General features: G+C 37.2%; 1 protein-coding gene and 1 non-coding gene across 2 annotated transcripts in view; one reads left to right on the top strand and one right to left on the bottom strand.

Annotated features, from left to right (window-relative positions):
• Malrd1 (MAM and LDL receptor class A domain containing 1) overlaps positions 1–17,512 on the bottom strand; it is a 658,259-nt gene that overhangs the window by 612,058 nt on the left and 28,689 nt on the right. The window contains exon 2 of the mRNA XM_021195116.1: positions 11,594–11,734. Coding sequence (XP_021050775.1) covers positions 11,594–11,734 — 141 coding nt within the window. The remainder of the gene's footprint in view (positions 1–11,593; positions 11,735–17,512) is intronic.
• Positions 4,609–4,737, top strand: LOC115063740. Its single transcript, XR_003843619.1, has one exon. It is a non-coding gene; the product is annotated as a small nucleolar RNA SNORA17 (small nucleolar RNA).

Below are 17,512 nucleotides of genomic sequence, written 5' to 3'. Positions count from 1 at the left end.
AAGAAAGAAAGAAAGAAAGAAAGAAAGAAAGAAAGAAAGAAAGAAAGAAAGAAAGAAAGAAAGAAAGTGCTTTTAGTAGATTCAGGAACTTCTAGTGACAGCTCTTTTGGAGTAAATATGTAGTAAGGGACATAGACATCCATTTCTGGTGAGACTGCAAACTTGTGCAGCCTGTATGAACATCAGTGTTGTGATTCCGCAGAAAAACTGGAATGGATCTACCTCAAAATCCATCTTTATCATTCTTTGGTTGGCACTCGTTCAACCATGTTTATTACTGATCTATTCATAATAGCCAAAAATGCAAGCAACTTAGCTTTCTCTCCAAAGAAGGATGAAGAGAAAGGAAATGCAGTGCATCTACACAGTGAAATATTACTCAGCCATTAAAAGAAATGAAGCCATGAAATTCTCAGGTGAAGTTATGGAACTTGAACAAATCATTCTGAGTGTGATAATCTAGACCCAGAGAAAAAATACAGTGTGTATTCACTTATATATATATCTATTAGTTGAAAAACCAATGATAAACAAGCTAGTATAGAACCATAGAGGTTATATAACCAAGCTAGTATAATCTATAGAACCATAAAAGTTATTTATAGAGTAAAAGATTAAGTAAGCGAATAGATCTCCCTAGGAAAGAGAATATGATAATCATAGGTGGATGGAGAATGAGGGAAACCTGGAACAGGATCATCAAATGTGAAAGGAATACAGGAAGACACAGCGAGAATCTAGAAACATTTGAGGGTCATATGAAAACATACTACAGTTGAATATATATACAGATATAAAATATATACAGATATAAGGCATTTTAAATGAAATGGTCAAATAATGAGGGAGGCAGATCCTCAACTGGACATCTCCTGGCACTAAATGATCTTCCCAGTACTAGTTATATATGTGTATGTCTATATATCACATAAATGAGTTGTTAGCCAAGGATTTCCATGGGAACTCCCAAACAACTCAGACAATTTCAAGCACTATAGATTTCTCTCCACAAACTGATGGCACGACCCTATTCAGAAGATAACTCCTGCACTACTAACTGAGAAGTACTACATGGAGAGGTCAAGCTGGTGCCTATGTAGAACCTTTGCCCCTGTTTTCTAGTATCTTTCCTGTAAGAACTTACTCTCCATGCTACCAAAAGTAAAATATACATAACAGCACTGATACAGACTCTTCAAACTTCAATGGTGTTCTGCCTGTAAGACATGCTACCACGTGGTGGCATAGTTTGTCGGGGCAACCCACCTATATCTGATTTGACTTAAGGCCTACTTCCCAAGATGGAACCTACATTTAACCCTACTTGGTGACAAGAACCCAAGACTATATAATCGAAGGACCAAGGGGAAAACCAAAAACTCACTACTCCTCATTAGATATGGCACACACAAGACCTTCAAATGTGAAGGTGTTCAGGTACAGAAGAGAAAATAAGAGAAGAAACAGTAACATTGAGAAAGTTAGAACATTCAGGTGACATAAGACATGACATCCTCAACATGCATACAGACACACATACATACACACACACACACACACACACACACACACACAAATCTATCTTTATGTATTAGTATTGTATATATGTGGATAAGTGTATTCATATGTATTCATATGTGGCAGGTGCAGATTACCATTCAGTTCCTGACTTTCGTGTTAGGGTTGAATATCCAGCTCAGTTTTTCAGGTGTGCGTGATAAGTGATTTTTATCCATTGAGCCTTCTCACAGGTCCCACTGCCTAAATCCTTAAGTGTTTAGTGAAACAGAGTCATGGTCAGTCCTTCTGTGTTAGTTAGAAAGATTTCCACAAGGCCTGGGCCAAGTAGTGGGAGTGGGTGGATAGGGGAGCAGGGGCGGGGGGGGGGGGGTATAGGGAACTTTCGGGATAGCATTTGAAATGTAAATAAAGAAAATTTAAAAAAAAGAAGAACTATTTCCACAGTACAAAGCAGACTAATTGGGACACAGATAATATAGTTCCAAAATCAGAACCCTTAAACAAAAAACAAGTAGATACTTAGAACAGATGCTTAGATACTCAATCAAAATTTCTTTGGGTAAAAACAATATAAATGCTATTAAATGATATCTGCTAAGCACACATATTTACAAGCAGACTTCACTTTTGTCCCATTGTGAGTTTTTAAATGTACGCATGTATCCAAAAAAGCAGTTATTCGATGGAAATTTTTACTTTTGTCTCATGAGCACAAATCTAAGGTTTCTTTTTATGTTAGTAGATTGAAAGTTCACAGGGGAGAAGAATTATTCTCTTTCCCACTGTACCATTGGGCCCTAGGGCAGTATTAACATAATACAGATGCTCAATAAAGAGCTTTTGGAATAATATGGAAACTAATAAATCAAAATTTATTTTTCCTGATTTCAGTATAAACAGCTATTCAAACCATAAAGCTGCAAATGCATGATTTATATAGTGATCATGAGGGATTCCCCACATTCTGCAATGGACTCTTTATGACAAATAATCCAACTCACCCTGCTTAGTCTTATAACATGATGTGTGTTTTCATACCCTGGAAGAAAAGCAGCATGAGACAGACAGGGAGCTACTGGGGACCACTAAAATGAAAAGTCCAGAGAGACACAAAATGATTAAACTTGAGGACAAATTTTGTACTTAGTCCTGATGAAGGTTGCTAGGCCATGTTCAGTCGATGTCCCTTGTAAGCCTTCTCGTCTCTGAGTGGAAGTGGAGGGGAGGTGGATGGAGGGAATAAGGACGTCGTGGGGAATATTGATAAATGTGGAGGAAGGGAATTTTGTGTAGTAGGGATGTATTGTATGAAAGAGGAATTTTTTTAAGGGCATAAGAAAATTACAAAGAAAATTAAATGAAATCTGAAAGCTCAAACCTTAAGAGGCTCTGAACTTAAACAACACAGGTATAATTCTTTTTTAAGGAGTAGAAACACCAGGAAACACTGAGAGCAAATGAAATTTCTTTAGATGCTAGTGGAAAGATTGGGTGCAATTACAGGTAATTTGTATGGCTAGTGCGTTAATAGAAGGGCTGCCGACTGAAAACTGAGAAGGAACACGCAGAAACCTCTGTCAACACTAAAAGAATTCTAGTAAGATGTGGGAACTAAAAGGGGGCAAGGGAAGGAAGGGGAGGGAGGATAGCCCACTTCTGGCCAGAGCTCCTCCTGTGATCTGGGCAGGCAGACATGGGAGGGCTGCCAGACGCTTTCCACTCAGCCCGGGCTGGGAATCTAAGCCACTGACCCCACTTGCCAGGGGGTGGACAAGGGGCAGCACCCGACCGGGGAGCCCCGGGGCGACACCCTGTGACCTGGGGTTACCGGGGAGAGGGCTGAGGGAGAGAGGTTCCCACATAGGCAAGAGTCTGTGCAGCGGGCCTTGATGAACAGAGTCAGTCTATGATTTTAGAGCTTTAGTATAGAAAGGCAGGGGAAAAGGAGAGAAGGTGGAAAGAGAGAGACTGGCCATGGCCAAGAGGAGAGACAGGAGCCAGGGTTCCAGTAGACAGGAGAGAACTCCTTCTGTCCCATGTAGGTGAATCATCATCACCAGGTCCCAGGGTTCAACATCTCGGCTCGACTGGAGACCAGACTGTGTATAGTCCAACGCCCAACAGTAAGAGAGCAAGAACAAGGATATCTCATGGTTTATGAAGAACAAATGGAAGACAGAAATCTAGAAAGGAGTGCTTAGGGAAAAAAAAGATGACTTAAGGGAAGAGATGGGTAAAATGATATTAGAGTTGTAGACTAGTCGGGATAGAAAGGATGAAATGATGAGGATCGTGGAATTATCAGTGGGATCACATGGTGGAGAAAAGGCATGAGATAGCCCCTGAGGAAAGAGTGCATGAAGAAGCCACAGAGAGTCTACTATCTCCCAACACAGTGAAAATACAATGGGAGATAGTAGATCATATGACATAAATGATGTGTGGGGAATAATACAGGTTAAAATATGGATAAGAGGTGGGAATGAAGGAGGAGGAGACATTAGGCGGGTCAGTCAAAACTAAGATGTGTGCAGAGGACTTATGGAAACCCATCAGCTAGTCAGAAAGTTCATTATATAGCTTTTTAAAATTTTATTTTTCTGGATGTACTTTGCACAAATAGACAATATGCTTTCCAAAAGACTTGAGTTATGAAATGAAAATTACAGTGCAAGGTGTGGAATTTTTCCTTACAAGTTATTAGGCAGGGAGGCCCTAGAAGCATCCAAAATAGCATACACTATTGCAGTTGCTTACTATATATATAAGTGGATGGTCAGACTCCTAAATTGAAGACAGCGCATACTCTTATTATAGGACATAGAGAAATCAATTGCAAATCAACTAGGGTACTTTCTCACTGCTAAATAGCTTTCATAATACTGGGGACTGCTATGTAGAATACAGGCAGGGTAAAACCATCAATAATCTCATTCAGCAAGTAGGATCCACCCTGAATGAGATTACTGATAACCTGCAAGGCAAGACATATCTACTATTGCAACAGTGGCATGAATGTTGTTGGGCAATGAGCCACTATACTTTCTGATTAGATCTGATGCATGTTCTGTAAGTCCATGTCTGGGTCCTGTACCTAGAAAGGTTACAAGTGTTGCTATCGTGTCACATGTGTATTAGTAGGTGGCATAAGGGAGATAGGCTGTGTCAATGCTTAGTGTTACCTATAAGTATTTGATTGATTAGTAGCCTAACATTCTGTAAAAAAGCAAGCATGATATAGTCACCAATCTGATGTCAGGCAGGCCCATATGGGCTCCCAGGATATGAGCACACCAGAGACTAGAGGAACTCTGCTTAGGACTGAGGGCCCTGGGCAGTGGTTATCCTGATAGACAACCTTCACAAGAGGCTACTCTGGCAGGGTATTGGAGGAGCAAGTCAAGGCAACCACCAGACTGGTGATATGGGGCCTGGACAGGGAGATAAACTGAAATGCCCACCAGTGTGGTACTACACAGCATTTGGGGTACAGAACATGCCCAAGATGACCCCTGTCCTGTGCCAAAATACAGGAGAGAGACATAGCACTCCTGAGACCACTCCTGAAATGACTGAAGATACTCATGGACCACTAAGATTGGGCAAGTTAAGTGGTAGAGAAATGGAGGATAAAAAGAAATAGAAAAATGTAAGCACAATGAAGAGATATAATGGAGACTTTAGGGTAGTGAGTAATAACCAGATGTGAGAAACCAGTAATGTCCTCTGGGACCATGGTGGGGTCCTGTTGTGTACTATCACCAGGGGCCACATCTGGGTCTGTTGTTCTGAAATATCAGGGACCTGTTACCACCAAAGGCCAGGCAGAAATTTCTAGTCCAATCTGCCCACAGGAGCATGTTGATATCTGAGGGCCGTGTAGCCATGGGCCCACCCCTCGCCTGGGCTCCAAGGAAAAGCTGCCTTTTGAAGCATGACAAAGACATGCTCTAAGCTGGATGCACTGTTCAGGAGAGTAGGCCTTCACATTATGAGAGTTTCAGGTAAACTATACAAAGAATCAACCAAACCAGAGCTGGTTCTTTGAGAAAATCTTAGGCCGACAAAACACAGGGCACAGAGACAGTATCCAAATCAACAAAATCAGAAATGAAAAGGGAGACATAACAACAGACCCTGAGGAAATCCAGAACATCATCAGATCCTACTACAAAAGCCTATACTCAAAAAAACTGGTAATTCTGGAAGAAATGGACAATTTTCTAGACAGATACCAGATACCAAAGTTAAATCAGGATCAGATAAACCATCTAAACAGTCCCATAACCCTTAAAGAAATAGAAGCAATCATTAATAGTCTCCCAACCAAAAAAAACCAAACAAACAAACAAACAAACAAAAAAAAAAAAACAGGAAGACATGGGTTTAGTGCAGAGTTCTATCAGACCTTCAAAGAAGAACTAATGACAATACTCTTCAAACTATTCCACAAAATAGAAATGGAAGGTACTCCACCCATTTCATTCTATGAAGCCACAATTACTCTTATATCTAAACCAAACAAAGACCCAACAAACAAAGAGAACTTTAGAGCAATTTCCCTTATAAATATTGATGTAAAAATACTCAATAAAATTCTCACAAACTGTATCCTAAAGCACATCAAAATGATCATTCATCATCGTCAAGTAGGCTTCCTCACAGGGATGCAGGGATGGTGCAATATATGGAAATCCATCAACATAACCCACTATATAAACAAACTAAAATAAAAAAACCACATGATCATTTCTTTTGATGTGGAGAAAGCATTTGACAAAATACAACACCCCTACATGATAAAGGTCTTAAAAAGATGGGGAATTCAAGGCCCATACATAAACATAGTAAAAGCAATATACAATAGCCAACACCAAACTAAATGGAGAGAAACTTGAAGCAATCCCACTAAAATTAGGGACTAGACAAGGCTGCACACTCTCTTCATACCTATTCAATATTGTACTTGAATTCCTAGCCAGAGCAATTAGACAACAAAAGGAGATCAAATGGATACAAATTGGAAAGAAAGAAGTCAAAATCTCTATTTGCAGATGATATGGTAGTATATTAAGTGATCCCAAAAATTCCACCAGAGAACTCCTAAACCTGATAAACAACTTCAGCAAAGTGTCTGGATATAAAATTAACTAAAAAATCAGAGGCCTTCCTCTTCTCAAAGGATAAACAGGTTGAGAAAGAAGTTAGAGAAACAATACCCTTCACAATAGTCACAAATAATATAAAATACCTTGGTATGACTCTAACCAAAGAAGTGAAAGATCTGTATGACAAGAACTTCAAGTCTCTGAAGAAAGAAATCAAAAAAGATCTCAAAAGATGGAAAGAACCCCCATGCTCATGGATTGGCAGGATTAATATAATAAAAACAGCCATCTTGTCAAAAGTAATCTACAGATTCAAAGCAATCCCCATCAAAATTCCAACTCAATTCTTAATAGAGTTAGAAAGAGCAATTTGAAAATTCATCTGGAATAACAAATAAAACAAGATAGTGAAAACTATTCTCAACAATAAAAGAACTTCTGGGGGAATAACCATCCCCGACCTCAAGCTATACTACAGAGAAATTGTGATAAGATTAAAATAAAAAACAAAACAACAACAACAAAAACCTGCATGTTTTTGGTACAGCGACAGACAGGTAGATCAATGGAATAGAATTGAAGACCCAGAAATGAACCCACACACATATTGATCTTTGATCTTTGATAAAGGAGTTAAAATCACTCAAAGGAAAAAAGACAGCATTTTCAACAAATGGTGCTGTTTCAACTGGCTGTTAGCATGTAGAAGAATGAAAATTAAGTCATTCTTATCTTCCGTACAAAGTTCAAGTCCAAGTGAATCAAGGACCTCCATATAATACCAGATACACTGAAATGAATAGAAAAGAACGTAGGGAAGTGCCTCCAGCACATGGGCAAGGAGAAAATTTCTTGAACAGAACATCAATCTCTTGTGCTGTAAGATCGAGAATCTACAAATGGAACCTCATAAAATTACAAAGCTTCTGTGAGGCGAAGGTCACTGTCAATATGATAAAACAGCAACTGACAAATTGGGAAAAGATCTTTACCAACCCTACATCTGAAAGAAAGCTAATATCCAATATATAGAAAGAACTAAAGAAGTTAGACTTCAGAGAACAAAATAACCCTATTAAGAAATGGGGTAGAGAGCTAAACCAAGAATTTTCAACTGAAGAATATCAAATGGCTGAGAAGCACCTAAATAAATGTTCAACATACTTAATCATCAGGGAAATGCAAATCAAAACAACCCTGTGATTTCACCTTACACCAGTCAGAATGGCTAAGATCGAAAACAAAGGTAACAGCAGATGCTAGCAAGGATGTGGAGAAAGAGGAACACTCCTTCATTGCTGGTGGGACTGCACCACTGGTACAACCATTCTGTAAATCAGTTTGGCTGTTGCTCAGAAAATTGGACATAGTTCTACCATTAGATCAAGCAATACCACTCCTGGACATATACCCAGATGATTCAACATGCAATTAGGACATATGCTCCACTATGTTCATAGCTGCCTTATTCATAATAGCCAGAAGCTGGAAAGAACCCAGATATCCCTCAACAGAGGAATGGATAGAGAAAATGTGGTACATTTACACAGGTATTAAAAACAATGACTTCATGAAACTCTTAGGCAAATGAATGGAACTATAAAATATTATCCTGAGTTAGGCAACCCAATGACAAAAGAACACATGGTATGTACTCACTAATAAGTGAATATTAGCCTAGAATCTCCTAATACCCAAGATACAATTTACAGAACACCTGAAACTCAAAAAGAAGGAAGACCAAAGTATGGATATGTTGGGCCTTCTTAGAAGGCGGAACAAAATACCCATAGAATTACATCAATTCCCCTTTTTGTTCCTCCCTCCAAACAGCCTGTATACCTTTCCTTTAAATCCATGACCCTTTTCCCATTAATTGTTGCTACATTTGTATATGTTTATACATATCTAAATATAACTTAGTCTATATAATGTTACATGTATGTATGTTTTCAGGGATGATCACTTGGTGTTGGGTGGTCAGTTGGTATGCTCTTCCTTGGGAAAGACCATTTATCCCACTAGCTGCATTTCTAAGTTGCGTTTAGTTCTTTGTGTAGAGTAGAAGCCTTGTGGGCTTTTCTTTTCCACTTTGGAATGTCTATTGTTTTTGTACTTGTTCAGATTATGCATAGGCACTCATATTGGTGAGGCTTTATAGGTATAGGATCTGACATTTATAGAACATGTGGATTCACAGCAAACTCCGTGATCCTCTGACTCTTAGGGGAAAAAAAAGAAAAATATGCCTATTCTTTTTAAAAGTCATATTGTCATTTCAAAGATGTATTTGAATTTCTGATAGTGATACTGCTTTACCCAAATATAATGCAGTGTGCTTTTAAAAATAAATACTGCACTTCCATCTCTACTCCTGAACCTTATTGGATTTCAAATTCTGACTAGAGTGATATTTTAATACCCTAATAGATTTTCAAGTTTAATTCTGAAAACTCAAGATACTGGATACATGGTGAAAATCTTATTTTGAAGCACAGACAAATTATTTCAAGAATAAGTTAATCAAAAATGTCATTAACACTTATGAACCAAGGATTTCAAATAGAGTCAAGATTCTAAAACTATTTTAATAAATATTTTAAGGAGTTAATATCTAAAGTTAGGACAGTTACTAAAATTACTGCTAGAGATTACTCACAACTTAATATTAATTGTATTTATAAATGACTCACAAATACTATTAGGATCATCAGTCCATTATGCCAAGTGATAACTGAACTTTTTCGCCTGGGTCTCTTTTTAGGTATCATCATCTCATTTTAAAATGGAAAGTGGTAAGCCTGTACAGCCAGTGACAGACAGCGTCAAGATTCTATCTACTCTGACTCCCAACAACTTTTAAATTAATTTATTTACTTTATATCCCAATCATTGCTTCCCCTTCCTCCTCTCTTCCTACCACATTCCCCTCACCTATTGTGTCTCCATCCTCTTGTCCTCCCTTTCTCCTCAGAAACGGCTCCAAAAAGGGGGAGGAAGATATAAACCTGCCTTGGCAAATGAAATTCCAGTAGAACTAGGCTCATCTTCTCCAATTGTAGCTAGACAAGGCAGCCTAGTTAGGGGAAAGTGATCCAAAGGCTGGCAACAGTCAAGTACAACTCCTGCTGATTTAAACCAACTCACCTGATGTATTTGAAAGCATCATTTGGCAGTAAACTGTTCAATTTTATCTCTTCCATTAGACTATAAAAATATTAACACTGAGCGGGGAGAACACAAAAAGAAATAGTGGTCTTTTAAAAGAGAGAAAACAGCAGAAGTTTATAACTTTTCAGGTTACCTAGCTTAAGATACAGAGTGAGTTAGTATGAGAGTAAATAATAAACGCTTTAGAGAAAGAGGAGCCACTGTGTGTGTGAATAAAGCTGGGAGGAACAAACACACACATGAAAGAGTCCCTGAGAACAATGAAGAGTAAGGTGAAAGCAACAACTAAATAATTTATAAGACATTGCAATAAATAAAATCTCAGCAGCCAAGTCAGTCACTATCAATGTCTGCCATGACTCAACCCATAATAACCTCACTGTATTGTAGGAGTAGTTGGTCCTATTTGTGAAACTGGTTCTTTGTTCCAATAAAGTTAATTTTATCCTTCATAGTCAAATTATATAGAATTGTATTTTGCTAATAACATTAACATCACTTAGAAATGGGAGTATCTGCTGTTTTTGAGTACCTATCTCAAAATTTAACAAAAATATGTCACTTAGCTCTTAATCCATCTTACCCTTAAATTAATTCTGTGAACTTAATATCATCATTTCTGCTCTTAAAGTTCAGAGAACTAGGACACAGCAATAAGATGCCCATTATAATCCATAAGTGAGATATTTTTATTTATATGTAAGCCTTACATATTTACTTAGATTAAATTTTCTCCATGGTAATATCCATATCTGGATATTTCATTGTATTTATTAAGAAAAATATCACCTATTTCTTTTGAAAGGAAAGTTTTATTTACACAAGGTAATGTGTTAACTTTTTTCATGTTATGTGGAAATAAACAAGTTAAAGCCATGTATGGAATTCAATTTTGCCAATTCTAAATTAAGGTACTCACTTAATTACTTAAAGTAAGTTAAACACATAATGTTGAATGAATGGAGTTCTTTAAGTAATGAATAAATGGAAGTTCAGCCCTAGTGATAACCATGAAGGAGGGAAGCAGTTCATGGATCTTTCTAGTAATTCTGACGAGGCAAATACTACTTAAGAGAGCTGAAATTTGTCCCACCCAAAGTAAAGGCATTCAATTCTCTAATCTGTATGGTGTTGACATATTCAGATTCATAATTTCTCTAAAGTGTCCAAAGACCTTTTATCAACCCAAATATTAGCAAAATAGACATGCTGTGGTACCAGGAATTTAGGCATGAAAATTTTTTGTGCATGTTTATAATCAGAAGTATTTTAGGGGATGAAATAATTCATGTAAAGATATCAAAAAGATGCTCTGTCTCTGACCAATTACACAGAGGACATAACAAGGGTCAAACCAACATAAAAATAAAACTGAAAAGGAAACTAATATGTTCAAGAATATAAATTAATCTGTTTATTATGGAAATTAGTATGAGTGTTCCAGAAAACTGCTATATTTATATAAGTATGCTATACTAGTCAGGGATATATACTCACAGGAAAAGATTCCTAAATATCTGCTTACTGAGGCAAGATCAACCAAAGGTAGGCTTTAAAATGGGCATGAGCACCCAGAAATTGGTGCATTAATTTTAAAATGTGGTATAAATGCATAGTAGTCTTTCATTTAGCTGTAAAGTAGAAAAATCATCCCATATTCAGGAACATGGGTACGATTGGTGATATCATGTTAAGTGAAATAAACATGGATTACTTGACACAGAGATGGTGTACACCATGAAATTTATTGTGAAATATTTTGCATAACTGAAAAAGAAGTTCAAAGCATTTACCAGATATGTTTCCATTGTGGTCCCAGAATGGAGGTGAAGTACTAATCATTCCACTTCTTCTTGTCCAACCAGGTAGCAGGGTCTGGTCTTCTGTCATGCTACAGAGCCTGTCCTCAAAGTTGCATCTCCCATAACTCCAGCCTAAGGAACAAGAGAGGAAATTACTTCTCACATCTTCCTGTCTCCCTGAGTTAAAGAATACAGCAGATTCAGAATAAGAAAGGCTAACAGAAAACGACTATGTTTCACTGTTCTAACTCTACTAATGCAAATATTTTTGCACATAACGTTCTAATAAATGACCGATACATAAAACTCTGTGCTCTCAAGGGTAAACAAAATCTCACTGAGCCAGGGAACTTGGAATATTCTGTGAATTTGAGGTCCAATTAACTGAGTGACTTGATCAAACCCTTCAACCACAGGAAGTTTCACCTTTACTAATAAGATTAGAATATCAAGCCGGGCGTGGTGGCGCACGCCTTTAATCCCAGGACTCGGGAGGCAGAGGCAGGTGGATTTCTGAGTTCGAGGCCAGCCTGGTCTACAGAGTGAGTTCCAGGACAGCCAGGGCTACACAGAGAAACCCTGTCTCGAAAAAAACCAAAAAATAAATAAATAAATAAATAAATAAATAAATAAAAAATAAAAATAAAATAAAAAAGATTAGAATATCAACAGTCCTGCACATCTTGTAGACAGAAAACATTTTGGGTCAAAGGTTTTGTGGGTGGATTTCTGTTCTTATACCTCCACTGGGAGTCCTGCCTGGTATAGGAAGTGACCACTTCAGAATCCATATCTCCCACTGCTAGGAGTTTCAGCTAGAGTCACACCATAGACCCTCTGGGGCCTCCCCCATCCCAAGTGTCTGGCATGTCCTAGAGGTTTCCCCCACCTGCAGCTCTCCCATCTCTCTTCCCTACTTTTCCTATATATAATTTCCGCCCTCCCATCTCATCCCATCCCTTCTCCCACCCAGTTCCTTCCTTACTTCATCAACCTCTGGTATCTATTTTGTTCCCACCTTTGAGAAAGATTCACCATTGCTTCCTAGGGATCTCCGTGTTGTTTGGTTGCTTTGTCCAGGGAGGTTGGGGAGGTTAGTAATGGGTAACAACCAGAGAGGGGCATTTCCCTTTTCAAAAGTGAAGGGCAAGGTGAATGGGGAGAAACATGAAGGGGTATTGGGAGGAGAGAAAGGGCTGGTATTGGGTTATAAAGTGAAAAAACAAATTAGTTAATTAAAAAATAAATCCACAATACAGTAAAAAAATATATCAAGAGCTTACCTTGTCTCCCTCGAAGAATTCCTGTGAGGCTCTAGTAATATTATACACACAGTGATATTTTACAAGTTGGGGTACCATGAAACATAAGGGTTACTATGACATTTACATCTTCATCTGAGTATTGATTTGCCTGCTACCTGGTGATAGCAGAATTTCTGGTTTCAAAAGATCAATCATGAAATGCTCCATGACTGAAAAATGACTGTCTATGGTATGTATCTTTGGAACTAAGTATATGGTTTCTTGGTTGAATCCCAGCATTGGGGTAAACATTCATACTTTTAGTAGAATACTTTAGTAGAAGCAGTTCTGTGCCCCTTCCCATTCACATACAACTGGTTGAAGAAACTTGGGAGAAACAGAAGGATGTGAAGATGTGTGTGTGTGTGTGTGTGTGTGTGTGTGTGTGTGTGTGTGTTTCCTAAACATGTGTAGGCCACTATTGTTTATTTTACTACACAATGTCAGGAAATATCATGTCATAACAGTTAAAGTTCTCAAATACAAATAGCTCCTTCCCTGGTTGTAAACTTCAGAGTGACACCAATCCTTAAACTAGTACCTTCAAACAGCCTTAGCTGGGTTACAGGCCTTTATAATACCAGAGATTGATCCTTGCAGAGCATCATTCTCTTGTTGCTCTAGCCTCAATGTGAGTACATATGCTTGCAGATTTTCAGATAATGCCTAACTACTCAGTGACAAAATAACATAATTTTAACTTCGTCACTTTTAGATGAAAGTATGATTTACTCATAGCCATGTACATGGTACATTCTATTGATATCTTTATGAGAATGAAAATGTAATGTTGAAGCATCTCTTGTACCAATTCTGTATTTTATTACCTTTAATCCTAGCTGCCTTATTTTGGGAGAGTTGGTTAAAGAGCAGTGCTCTGTTCCACTAGCAAGAATCTTCAGTGTTTTATACTAATCATTCCTCCCACAAGAGCTTATCTCCTCAGCAGCCACAGGAAACTGTCTTATTTTTTTTCCATTTTAAAGAAGGGGAATCTGAGGTGATGTCTTCTCATATATTAAGTGACTTTAATAAATAAGGATATATATTAAGTGATGGGTCAAGACTGCAATGCTGTCTTGTTCCTTTCAGTTCCTAAAGCCCTACTCTGAGATCTAATTAGTGTATTTCCCATCCCATTTTTATTAGAGTGACAGAATAAAAGATAACTAACTCTAGCCAACCTAAGGTAAGCAACCTTTTATAGACAGTTGACACTATTCTAGCCCTAAGTAAAATATATATTAGTCTATGAGCTGGGAAATTTTAAACTAATGAGTTCATAAGCCCTTTGAAATATTTAGGTTGTCTGGTTGTACAAACCCTGAACTAAATTATGCCATCATTTGTATAAATGCACAAGGGAAGACTGAGGTCATTGAATTGAAGTAGTCACATTACATATGCACAACAGACTACAATATATTGGTTAATGAAACTATGTGCTAGGATATTCACAGAACTATGAAATCAACTCAAAGTACACTTCTCACAACATATCCTTGTCATTAAGCAGGACAAAATTGTGTGTTATCTACTCGACTCGGTGTATTTGCATAAATCTGGACTCATTTTTCAAATTTTATTTTGGTTCTCAACAATTTTTACAATGATCCATAATTAAAAACTACTTTACTCTCCATATTTCAGCAATCATGTGTATAAATGTGCACATATTCTCACAGAGCTGACAAACATCAGTTTAATATGAAGAGATTACCTTCAATACAGTTGCTGAGTTAATGTTCTATTTGCCTAATTCTTTGTTCTTTTTCATACAGAGGTAATGATGGTTTCTGGGAATGTTAAAACTAGAGAAAATAGCTAAATAAAATATCTTTTCCCTTTGAATAGTCTCAACGGGGGTTCTTTTTGTTATAAAATGAATCTAATCAGCACGTATTTTCAACTAATTTTGTTTGAAAAAGCAATCATGAGCTACTGGATTATTCAAAGTCTTCCAAATTTTTCATAAGTATTCATTTTCCCACCAGTATAGAATTGCACATTTTGAACCACTTTTTGTAAATTTCATGAAATTGTGGCTGTTTTGTTTGCTAATTCAATATGTGACTTGGCATTCAAGTCTAAATGTATTTGGCATAATAAAAGCTGCCACTATGTAGCCTGCTGCTAATATAGTTACCAATACATTGTGTGGATTTAATGACAATGTAATAAACAGTGAAGTACGTGAGCATTTGGTAGAATTGTTGTGTGTTCTTTTCAACTTATGAAATGCATCTTTTTGCTTTTACTTTTATGACCCCGAAGGCCAGACCTAAACTAGTAAAAGATGGAAAATGCTTCTATATTGTGTAGTGAAAGGTTTCTCAGAAACTGTAATTATCTTTTGAACCAGTATCTATGATACCATATCTGACCATTAATTTCTGAAGATCTCTCATAGAGTAAATCTTTTACAACATAATAAAAAAATGTATCAAATTATCAAAGCTGGCTTCAGTCACATTTCTGAGAAAATGGGAAGCAATAAGTTTGTAATTGTGATCAACATGAGGGGAGTCAGAAAACTTAGAACTCTATTTAATTTCAGAAAATGATGATTTGGGTAAATCATTAAAATCTAATGTCCTTGATTGTGGTACAATGGAAGAAAGAGAGAGATAAGATAGAAACATCAAAACCAAATCACACCTCAGAGTTTTCCTAGACTCAAGTCAGCAAAGCTCAGTTCTCCCTTTCTAAAAGTGGATTACATAAAAATTTATCATTTTAAGCATATGAGCATGTGGTGTTTACTTTTTACCTTGTTATTGAACTAACTTTGCCATACATCCTAAAATGCTTCTTATATCACCACACTGAGATTTTAGACTCATTAACCTACCAGTCCCCACACCCATTTCTTAAAACCTCAAGTTCCTGGAAATTCTCAGTCTACTTTCTTTTTCTATGAATTTGACTACTCAGGATATATCATTTGTTCTATAACTGGTTTGCTTCATGTAGTATAATGTCCTCAAAATTGGAATAAGTAATAATGTGTAAGAGTATCATTTTTTCAGAGGCTAAATATCATTGTCAAGAGAGAGAGAGAGAGAGAGAGAGAGAGAGAGAGAGAGAGAGAGAGAGAGAGACGCACACATCTAACATCATATTTAAGCAATCAACTGTGTGATGATACTGAGTAGATTTCATGTTTGGACTATGGGGAATAACTCTGCCATGAACTTGAGAAAACAAATATATGTTCAATTTCCAATTATTGTTTCTCTTGACTGTATACCCAGAAGTGAAATTCTTGAATCATGTATCAATTCTAGTTCTGTATTTTTGAAAAATTTACATCTCTTTTCAATGTGTCTGTAAGATTTTGCATCCCTATAACCAAAGAATATGTTCTACTTTCTCCAAATTATCACCAATATTTATTTTCTAGAATATTTCCTTGTTTTTATAACAGATGCCCCAATGAATATGAGCTAAAATCTCCATCTCAGTGTGGGTTTGAAGTGTATTTCTTTAGTCACCATCAGCCTTGAAGTCAATTTTCTTTGCTTGCTGGACACTTGTATATCTTCTGTGGAGAAACATTTATTCAAGTTCTTCACTGACTTTTTTTTTAGTTAAGTTGGCAAGTTGTTTGCTTTGGTATTGATGTTTGATATTTTCCTGTTAACTTGGAGTTCCATTTCTATCCTTGATACAAATCCTTCATCAGATGTATGATTTGTAAATTTTCCTCCTATTCTAAGGATTGCTTGCTCAACCTGTTGTTAGTATCTTTTGACTATTAAATGTTTTTTATTTTAGCAAAGTTCAATCTATCCTTTTTGAACATCCCTTTCACTTTTTCATGTTACAATAAAGATCTCATTCAACAATAAAGAAGCCCCATCTCTGTTTTCTAAGAAGCACTCTTTTTATTTTTTCAGGAAATTTTTATTAGATATTTTCTTTATTTACATTTCAAATGCTATCCCGAGAGTTCCCTATACCATCCCTCCGCCCCTGCTCCCCTACCAACTCATTCCCACTTCATGCCCCTGGTATTCCCCTGTACTGGGGCATATACAGTTTGCAAGACCAAGGAGTCTCTCTTCCCAATGATGGCCAAATAGGCCATCTTCTGCTACATATGAAGATAGAGACACAAGCTCTTGGGATACTGGTTAGTTCACATTGATGTTCCACCTATATGGTTGCAGACTCCTTCAGCTGCATGGGTACTTTCTCTAGCTACTCCATTGGGGGCCCTGTGTTCCATNNAATAGCTGAGTGTGAGCATCCACTTCTGTGTTTGCCAGGCACTGGCATAGCCTCACAAAAGACAGTTATATCAGCATCCCGTCAGCAAAATCTTGCTGGCATATGCAATAGTATCTGCATTTGGTAGTTGAGGATGGAATGGATCCCCGGGTGGGGTAGTATCTGGATAGTCCATCCTTTCATCTTAGCTCAAAACTTTGTCTCTGTAACTACTTTCATGGGTATTTTGTACCCTATTCTAAGGAGGAATGAAGTATCCACACATTGGTCTTCCTTCTTCTTGGTTTTCTTGTGTTTTGCAAATTGTATCTTGGGCATTATAAGTTTCTGGACTAATATCCACTTATCAGTGAGTACATATCTAGTGACTTCT

The sequence above is a fragment of the Mus pahari genome, chromosome 3 (genome assembly GCF_900095145.1).
Source record: "Mus pahari chromosome 3, PAHARI_EIJ_v1.1, whole genome shotgun sequence".
Taxonomy (NCBI): Eukaryota; Metazoa; Chordata; class Mammalia; order Rodentia; family Muridae; genus Mus; species Mus pahari.
Note: the sequence above shows the minus strand (reverse complement) of the source record. Positions and strands in the feature narration are given on the sequence as shown.